At 40.0% G+C, this 10,379-nt stretch overlaps 1 protein-coding gene across 1 annotated transcript in view; it reads right to left on the bottom strand.

Moving 5' to 3' along the window:
* Positions 1 to 4,474: 4,474 nt before the first annotated feature.
* The window catches only part of CCDC175 (coiled-coil domain containing 175), a 65,667-nt gene continuing 59,762 nt past the window's right edge, over positions 4,475 to 10,379 (bottom strand). The window contains exons 17-19 of the mRNA XM_007466055.1: positions 9,422 to 9,524; positions 5,950 to 5,993; positions 4,475 to 4,645 (exon numbers count right to left, since the gene is read on the bottom strand). Of these exons, the coding sequence (XP_007466117.1) occupies positions 4,475 to 4,645; positions 5,950 to 5,993; positions 9,422 to 9,524 (318 nt within the window). The remainder of the gene's footprint in view (positions 4,646 to 5,949; positions 5,994 to 9,421; positions 9,525 to 10,379) is intronic.

Below are 10,379 nucleotides of genomic sequence, written 5' to 3'. Positions count from 1 at the left end.
AATTATTTTTAATACTTCTTTACAAATAATCTGTACACAGTTATTATTTGGTTTAGGTATACACCAAGAATTAACTTATTTACCTTTAATTTACAAGAAAGAACGTTAAAGCAAAAAGTAACGATTTTAGTTTTCAGGATGAAGTCTGGCATTTCACATTCGGCCAAGCCTATCCCCCACTCTTGCCAACTGGTACCCCCAGCAGATCTCCACTCAGCCACGCTATTACTGTTCCTGGCCAGCTTACGTCAGCTGCTCCTTCAGGAAGACATCCCTGTATATTCCCGACGCCCCAAAAGATTGAGAGGTGCCTCTTTACCCTCCATAGCCACTCACTAGAAGGAATCCACAATATTCTAATCATCTCTTCACTTGTCTGCTTCTCACAGTGTATGACCAGTTTCAGGGACTGGTCTTGTTCGACTCAGTATCTGGGCATGCGCTCTAGTACCGGGCTCAAAGGTATTCAATATGGTAATACAGACAGTGCAGTGACCCTGAAGGAGAGCACCAGGACCTGCAGGGCCACAGTGACACATTGTGGCCAGCAGAGGGCAGGAGAGGGCTGTTAAGCTGGAAGAGATCAAGGGCTTCTCTAGAAGTCCATCAGTGACAGAATACTTTCAACGCAAAATATCCAAGAGCTGAGAGGTGCCTCAGAGATGTTCAAGTAATTCAAGGGACCAGGGTGACTATTATCTCCTCAGGAGGGCAGAAGATTTCAGGGATCTCAGTGCCTAATTTGTGTCTGAGGCATTATTTATTATTCCTGTTACTTAGCATTCATATTTAACCAGGGCAACTGAAGAGTGGAAGTTAAATAACATGTAAGAAGCAGAGCTGAGATTTGATCCCAGGTCCACCTTCCTCCAAAGCCCATGTGGTGCCAGTGCTCCAGGAGCAGAAACAAGTGGAGTAAGGGAATCCAGAAATCCTCCTCTACATCTCAGCTCCATTTCCAGTTCTCCAGAGACCTCTCCCGATTCCTTAACTAGGTCAAGTCTCTCTCCCTCTTAGGTTCTCTCATAGCTCTCACACCCCACCTGTAAAATTCCTATGACAAGAGGTTTTACATACATTTGTGTAATACTTGGTTCTCCCACTGTGTCAGGGGTGGGCAAACTACAGGGGCAATTCTGCTACAATGGCAGACCTGAGTAGTTGCTACAGAGACCTTATGGGTGACAAAGCCAAAAAATATTATGGCCCTTTAACATTTGCCGGCTTCTGTTCTAGACTGTGAATTCCATTTGGGCAGGGATTATACCCGTTTTCATTCACCACTGTAACCCCAGAGCCTAACATGGTACTTGGCACAGAATAGGCATTCAGTAAATACTTGTGGAATTCAGTTTAGTGTTAATAGTGAAACATGGATGAAACCTTAAAAACAGGAGGAATTTCAAGTATCAGTATGCCCAGTTAGGAACATTTCAGTGGCTGCAAACAGTACTGACTTTTTTTTTTTTTTTTCTTGCGTTATGCGGGCCTCTCACTGTTGTGGCCCCTCCCATTTGCGGAGCACAGGCTCCGGACGCGCAGGCCCAGCGGCCACGGCTCACGGGCCCAGCCGCTCCGCGGCATGTGGGATCCTCCCGAAACGGGGCACGAACCCGCGTCCCCTGCATCGGCAGGCGGACTCTCAAGCACTGCGCCACCAGGGAAGCCCCCTGACTTTTTAAATTGAAATTCCTCCAAGCAGTAATCTATTGACTGAAAATATTTTCAGTAGAAATATGTGTTTTTTCTTATAAAATTAAGTGATATTCTTTTCATTTCCAGCAACAAAAAGAATATTTTAATTTTTTCCAGAACTGGTCACTGTGTAACAGAGCATGTTCATCATTGCATGGCCTAGAACAAAGAAATCATCCCTTCTTCTCTTGTCTCAGCCTATGTGATCCTTAGGGTTTGCCATGTTGCCAAAAAAATCTCACCCACTCCATGAGTGATCAAAGGAGAAGATGCAATACTCTATCTAGCTCAGGGTTTGGCAAACCTTTTCTGTAATAGATAATTTAGGTGTGGCAAGCCACATGGTCCCTCTCAGTGTCTGCCATTGTAGCACAAAAGCAGCCATATGTAATGTGTGACTGTATGAGCATGGTTGGGGTTCAATAAAACTTTATCTACAAATATAGGAATTTGAATTTCATATAATTTTCTGGCACCAGGAAATATTATCCTTTTGATTTTTTACCAACTATTTGAAAATATAAAAACCATTCTTAGCTCTGAGCCCTATAAAAACAGGAGGGGGCAGCTTTACAGAAAACCCCGAACGAAATTTTTGGCCAAGCCAATACTTTCCATACTTGCAATATTTCATAATAAATATTAACTGGAACTTGTTCCAGTTGTCTAGAATAAGAATGGTTTAATTAAGAGTCGTATATACGGATTGCCTATCAAATGAACTTAAATTTTAATTAAATGATTGTACCATTTAGATGAAATAAAAATGAATGGCACATGCTGAATTGGCCTATTATTTATATTTTATTTGGGTTGGTTTGCACTCAAAGCAACTATTACTCTTTTCTGAACATGATACTTTAAGTTGAAAATGGAAGTAAAAATTAAGATCCATGCTGAGACTGAATATACAAACCAACAATGGCCACACCATACATGACGATAGACCCATGCAATGACCATATATGTAATGAGCCCAGAACAGTCATAACTTGATCAGTGACCACCAACTTCCCTCTTTTATGACCCTTCTTCTAACTTGGGGCCAAGCAGAGAAAAGCCAAGTATGCTTACTAATCAATCACATAGGCTGTCCTCCTTCTAGTCAGCCTGTTACCAGCCTCCCCATGCTAACAACCTCCAATCAGAACACACCTGAAGCCTTCCTTTTTTTCCCCACACTAAACCTCTCTCACTCCCACACCTGCCTCTGAATCTCTGGCAAAAACAAGTGATGGTGACTCTGACTCCCTTGTTCTACCAAGCTTTATGCCTCAGCTTGTTCTCGTTTGGGTGGCCTGCAATTTTTTCCATGCTGCAATCCTCCACTTTCCATAGGTTATCAATAAGACAGTACTCAAAATACATGCAAAAGGGAATATGGTATTAGTTATTCTGTGGGTTTAGCTTTTCAATATAGTCTATTTTTTTGCTCCAATGCAAAGATTCCATCAGGTTTCAGACAAAAATGGAAGATTTGCTCGTGTGAAAACAGTGCAGTTGACACCCAGAGATGATTTGGCTCTTAAAACTCTGCTTGCTCTACAGTTGCTAGGGATGGCCTGACCTAGCAAAGAAAATGCAGAGTTAAGCAAGATTCACCAGGGATCCTTATGCACTAAGACATAATAGGTATCACCAACCTGGAGCAGGACCACCAAGACAGCTTTTAGGTTGATAAGAAGGTTCACCCACAAAATTCCTTATTGGCTGCTAAAACATTATTTCTTTTGTCAAGCAATACCCTCAGAATATTGGGTTTTACCAAATATTGAGATGTTTTTAATTGTACCACTTTCTCTCATTTTACATTTCATCTTATTTTTAAATTTTCTACAACCCACCCTTAATATTGCTTATCTAATGATGATGCTTTTAAACCTTAATAACCTCTAATAGATGTGTACACTTGCCAGATGACATTATTTTCATTTCACCACTCCATCTCTCCCCTATGCTCTATTCTCCTTCCTTCTCATCAGCCCCTTCTACCTCCACCATCCCACCTTCCCAAGGGATTCCAGCCCTGGGACCTCTGGGCTGTACTGTGTGAGGATTCACCTTCACTTCTAGCTGAAGCCCTGATCTGGAAGGAGTTCTGTAGCCCTTGTGTCTAACATGACACTAGAGTAAGGATTGAGGATGAAGGTTGATATTCCTCTGGAGAGCCCGGGTTGCTTGCTCACGAGTCAATCGTGTTGCATAGGATGTGTTATCATCTCAGAAGCCCCAGAAGGCATCACTAGAAAACAGCAACTATTGCTGTCTTTAATGTTGTTGCTGTTTTTAATGCTAAACTCAGCTCAGGAAGAAAAGGGAAAATGATGTTCAATATCTTCTGTTTAAGAAGACAAGGAAGTATGTAAAAGAGTTTAAAAAGATTTTGGGAGGAAAAGGCTTTAAAAAATCAGAAACAAGTTGAGATTCAGTTATTTAGGAGATTCACTCAGATGGAAGGGAGACTTGCCCAACACTGCTGCATTACCATATTCAACTCCACAAATGAGAATCAACATTCATTGAACATATGTGACATTATTGAGAATGCATTATTGGGGATAACTAAATTATTGATAGGCATTCTTTTTTTTTTTTTTTTTTTTTTTGTTATTTTAGATGTCACCAGCTACAGTAAAATAGCAGAAAGGTCTCTGTTTCCCAAAGCTCTTGAGGTGTTACTTATTTTTTTTTTTTTTTTTTTTTTTTTTTTGTTATTTTAGATGTCACCAGCTACAGTAAAATAGCAGAAAGGTCTCTGTTTCCCAAAGCTCTTGAGGTGTTACTTACTGAGAAGGTCTGTCTGCGATTCCTGTTCCATAAGAAAACACATCTCTTCAATGTCCTCTTGAAGCCAAATACTGATTTGCTCAATTTTTTCATCTCTTTCATACAGCATCTCTATCAGATTTTTTATTTCTTGCAAGGTCTCATTACCACTCTCTACCAATTCCTTTAAAAAGTAGCATTTGGAGGTATGTGAATATAAATTGCAACAAAATAAATAACATTTTGTATAAGTGAGTCATGTACAAGACAAAAATACATAGGCAAAATTGTTACTAGTCATGTAAAATAAGTGTCTGTAGACAGCAAATTCACAAGGTTCTATAAAGGATCTCAGAAAAGTGGATTAGCAAATGAGAAGATTTAATGGAGTACTCACTGAACTCCAAATTTTAACTGGGTAGGGTAGCGGTGGTGGTATAAAAAAGCCAGCCCATCTTAAGAGCAGCACAGAATTGCAGAGGAGATTCAGCATGGCTTAAAGCTTAAGAGAAAGAACTTTGGAATCAGGCTGGATCTGAGCTTTAAATCCCCATAAGTTCATCAACTGTTTGGTCTTAGGCAAGTCACTTAAACTCTCTGAGCCTCTGTACCTTCATCTAAAAAAGGCACTACTAACACTTCCCTTATCCACTGTTTTAAGGGTTAAACAAGGATCACATGTAAACTTTAAATATTTAGAAAGTAGCAGAACCAGGATTTAAACTACAGCCTACCTCCCTCTAAAGGGGGGAGGGGTTGGAGATGGTGAATTGCTGGTAAAACATGGAGGAGAGATGGAGTTCAGAATTGACAACTTTGTCCTAAAATGATGTGTTCAGTTTGTGCTTAAAAAAAAAAAATGTAATTCCCCCATTCCCACTTTAACTGAAGTGGTAGAGTGGGAAGACAGCTTCCCAAAGGATTAAGATTTCATAGTGATGTTTGGTACTCTTAAAAATAAGACAACAGCCCCAAATGGAGTCACTTACACTAAACCCCATGTCACCAAACTGCGAGACTTAATTACAGTTTCAGTTCTCTCAGAAATGGAATCTTAAACCAGTCAATCAGGAATCTACCTGATCAGTACTAGTCTGGTAATTTGCCTAGTAGACCCCTGCCATCCCTGAGAGGAAAGTGACCTTGCAACAGCCAACCTGCCTTTTTTGCCTGGAATAACTTCCTTGTTCCTGATCCCTTCTGACTATAAAAGTCTTTCATTTGTACAGCTCCTCAGGGCTCCTTCCTGTCTGCTAGCTTAAATGATGCCTGATTCATGAAGTGTTGAATAAAGCCAATAAGATCTTTAAAATTTACTCAGTTGAAATTTGTTTTTTAACAGCACAAAGGATACATTTTAGGATATGATGATCACACCAGCTCTGTCACTCCCCGCAAATCCTGACCTCTTTCCTTACACACACACTTATTAGGTAGCTGAATATCTTAGAAATATGATACTTATGGAGGCAACACAAAAAAGCTCACCTTAAGTGTAGTCCAAAATTCAGTCCACAAATCCGAATATTGTGCTAAATTAAAGATTTTTAAAATGCAAAAGTTAGTGAAATAATTTGAACATTTTTATTCAAGTAACGCTATTTGTTTTTCAAAAATTATTTTTATCTAAAAATTCCTACTTCCAAAATGTCAGAACAACCCTTGCCCTCCCACTTTAAACAAGGAGAAAATGGGACTAAATGTATAAAACAAGTATATTTGTTTCAATATCCAGTTTTCAGATACTGGAGAGTGCTGCAGTACAGAACTGTGACACCTGAAAGAAGGGACAGAAATGTGAGTCCTATGAGCACTGGGCTCTCTGCTGGGGGTCTGAGCAGAGCAAGGCAGTCTCACACAGATACAGAAATCTGCTCAAAGATTAGCAAATCAAATCCAGCAATATATGAAAACAATACTAGGTTTTGAACAAGTGGGTTTTATCCCTGGAGTGGAAGATTGGTTTGACATTCCAAAATCAATCAATGCAATTTCCCATATTAACGTCATAAAGGAGAAATACCACCTGAGCATCTCGGTAGCTGCTTGAGTCACTGAGGTCATTCACACAGGCACTGCATGTCTATGTGACTGACCCCCTCCAATAAATACCCTGGACATCCAAGCCCCTGTGAGCTCCCCTGCCTAGCACCACTTTGCATGTGTCACATGCCGTTGCTGGGGGAATTAAGTGCATCTTTGCAACTCCACTGGGAGAGGATGCCTGCAAGATTGCACCTGGTTTCCTCCAAGCCCTTTTGCCCTTTGCTGATTTTACTCAGTACCCTTCACTGTAATAGACAATAACTATAAAGTATAACAACTTCTGAGTCCTGTGAATCCTTCCAGCTAATCACCAAGAATGGGGACGGTCTTGAGGACCTCTAAAACAATACGAAGAGCTGCAAAATCTTGCTGAGAAAAATTAAAGAAGTTCTAAATAAATGGAGATATATACTGTGTTCTTGGATTGGAAATCTTCATTTTGTTAAGATGTCAATTCTCCCCAAATTGATTTACAGATTCAACACAAACCCAATTAAGATCCCAGCAGGGGTATGTGTGTGTGGTGTGTATAGATTAATAAGCTGATTCTAAAACTTATATGGAAATCAAAAGATCTAAAATAGCCAAAATAATTCTAACAGAGAAGCACAAATGTGGAGAACTTGCATTACATGATTTCCAGACTGAATATGAAGCTATAGTAACCAGGACAGTGTGACACTGGTGTTAAGTTAGATGTTTAGAATAAAGGAACAGACTCATAAAAATGATTTTTTAAAAACGTCATTTGAGTAATACAGTGCTAAAAGGAGAGTCTCTTCAAAAACTGTGCTGGCACAACTGAATATGCATAAGAGAAAATCATGACATTTCAACCCTTACCTCATACCATACGAAAAAGTTAACTTGAAATGAATCAGGGATCTAGACATAAAAGCTAAACTAAAAACTCATAGAGATAACATAGGAAAGAATCTTTGAGAACTTGGCTTAGGCAAAAATGTATTAGACATGACCACATGTGATTCATTATTCAATGCGCTACTTTTCAGTAAGTTTTAAAATTTTCTTAATTATAAGTTGAAAAAAAAATGTATTAGACAGGACACAGAAAATACTAACCCTGAAAGACAAACTAGATAAAGCAGTCTTTGTTCAAAAGAAAAATTTTAACTTCTTTTGTAAGACACCATTAAAAAAATGAAAAGTCAAGCCTCGGACTGAAAAAGGACTCATTTCCAGACTATATAAAGATTTTAACTCAATAAGAAACACAAAGAACACAAAGCAATGTGCAAAAGATTTGGACAGACATGTGGCAGATTGTATTTTCCAGAGATGGCTCCACAATATATTTCATCTCCCATGCTCTTCCCCCAACATGATGCTGACACTCTTCCCATTAGTAGTGATGTCTCTGTCCCCTCCCCTTTTGCCTGGTGACTGCCTCAACCATTAGGACATTGTGGAAGTGGCACTCTGACTACCAAGGTCAAGTCACAACAATGCCATGAACTTCCACTTTGTTTTCTTGGGATGCTAATTTTTGGAACACAGCAGGCCAAGCAGCTACATGCATGGAGTGGCCACATGGAGGTGTTCTGGTTAAGAGTCTCCCCTGAATTCATCTGAGAGCCAGCATCGACACCAGAAGTGTGAGTGAGTGGGTCTTCAGATGATTCCAGTCCCCAGCTGCTGAATTACCCCCCAGCCATCAAGTTGCCCCAACCGATGTCATGTAGAACAGACAGGAGTTGCCTCCACTAAGTTCTAACCAAATTGACAATTTGTGAGCAAAGTAATTTGTAACGTAATGCTGTAATAGATAATTTGTTCACGACACTTCACAAAAAATGATATATAAGTGGCCAAAAGGCATATGAAAAGATAATTAACAACCTTAGTCAACAGGAAAACTTAGTCAAGAGGAAATATCAGCCAAAAGGCATATGAAAAGATAATTAACAACCTTAGTCAACAGGAAAACTTAGTCAAGAGGAAAATTCATTGGGCTTCCCTGGTGGCGCAGTGGTTGAGGGTCCGCCTGCCAATGCAGGGGACACGGGTTCGTGCCCTGGTCCGGGAAGATCTCACATGCCGCGGAGCGGCTGGGCCCGTGGGCCATGGCCGCTGAGCCTGCGTGTCCGAAGTCTGTGCTCCGCAACGGGAGAGGGCACAGCAGTGAGAGGCCCGCGTACGGCCAAAAAAAAAAAAGAGGAAATATCATTACATTCCTAGTAAATGGCTAAAATGTTAACAATTTTAAGTGTTTTGACAATTTTAATTGTTGGTGAGGATGTGGAGTATCCCATTGATAGTGGGATGATAAATTTGTACAACTACTTTGGCAAACTGGCCATTTCTTACAAAGTTAAACCTGTTACACTAACGGTGTAACCCAGCAATTCCCCTCCTTTGTATTTACCCAAGAGAAATGAAAACAAATATTCTCAAAAACACTTATAAACAAATAGCGACCCCAAACTGGAAACAATCCAAATGTCCTTCATCTAGCGAATGGATAAACAAAATATGGTATATCCATTTAACGGAACACTACTATACAGCTGTAAAAAAGAACCAATGATGATATATGCAACAACATGGATGGATCTTAAAAAACACTTTGCTGAGTGAAAGAAGCCAGGTACAAAAGAGTGCATGCTCTATCATTCCATTTATATCTAATCCTTAGGGACAGAAGGCACATCAATGGTTTCTAGGGACTGGAGGTAGGGTGGGGAATCAACCACAAAGGGACACAAGGGACATTTTTCAATGATGAAAATGTTCTATATCTCTCTTATGGTACTAGTCGTTCTAGTGGTATGTACATTTGTCAAAACACATTGAACTTAAGATGGGTGCATTTTATTATATGCAAACCAGTAAAATTGATTTAAACAAAACTTTATTTTTTATATGTAAAGGTCATTCATGACACATTACTTACTCTGAAGAGCTGTCAGCTGAGACGACAGGTCACTTGAGGTGCACATGAGGTCTTCTCCCCCCTTTCTGTGTTGCTCTGTGCTGTTCTTTATGTATGCAATATACTGGAAATTAAAGGCATGTGTTTGCTTTAAGCCATTTAGTTATAGAAGGTTAATTATCCATGCAGTCACTTAGTAAACATTTATTGATTCCTCCTCTGTGCGACCTACCATTCTAGGTGCAAGGGTAACAGTGGTGAACATAGCCCTTGTTAAGCTTACATTTTGGTGAGGGAGGTAAAGGACATTACTTCCTGGTAAGCATTTCAACACCCAAGTAAACATGTTATTCTGAATTTGCCACAAAAATGAATTAAAAGGTATTCTGCCTAAACACAGTTTCACAGGAAAAAAATGATTTTTTTTTTTGCAAAATGTGTGTTCAGTACATGTTACAAGGCAGCACTGATGCCTCACTGGAGGCGTTCATAAGACCTCGCAGAGATCAAGTCAGGAGAGCCTATGGAATCGCTCACTGTAGTTGGATGTTTCATTGCCTTGGGTGGCAGTGGTAGCAGTGGTTTGAGTATTAAAGTCATGGCTTTCTGTTCTGACCACCCAATGCTCAGGACCTCTAAAGTCTCTGGGAACTCTCAAAGTATGGGCTTTGGGATATAATGTTGGCACTGGCCCAGTTTCAAGAGACAAATAGTCAAATACTAGAAACTACTGATAAGAATCTTAGAAATAGTGTCTGGTACCGTTGGAGAAGTAGACATGGAACTGTTCCACAGGACTGTTTATAAGCATGTTTTAGAGGGTCTCTCATGCAGCCTTGATCTTGTGGCAGTCTTTGCATGGATTGCTGGAAGGTTTTGTAGTAAACCAAAGTGAAAGTCACCTTAAGCCAAGTCCAAGTCATCATTCTCGCTCTCTTTGAACATGGATCACTATTCGTAGACTTGCCTAGTTCAGCAG

Source organism: Lipotes vexillifer, unplaced genomic scaffold, assembly GCF_000442215.2.
Source record: "Lipotes vexillifer unplaced genomic scaffold, Lipotes_vexillifer_v1.1 scaffold25, whole genome shotgun sequence".
In the NCBI taxonomy this organism is placed as follows: domain Eukaryota; kingdom Metazoa; phylum Chordata; class Mammalia; order Artiodactyla; family Lipotidae; genus Lipotes; species Lipotes vexillifer.
Note: the sequence above shows the minus strand (reverse complement) of the source record. Positions and strands in the feature narration are given on the sequence as shown.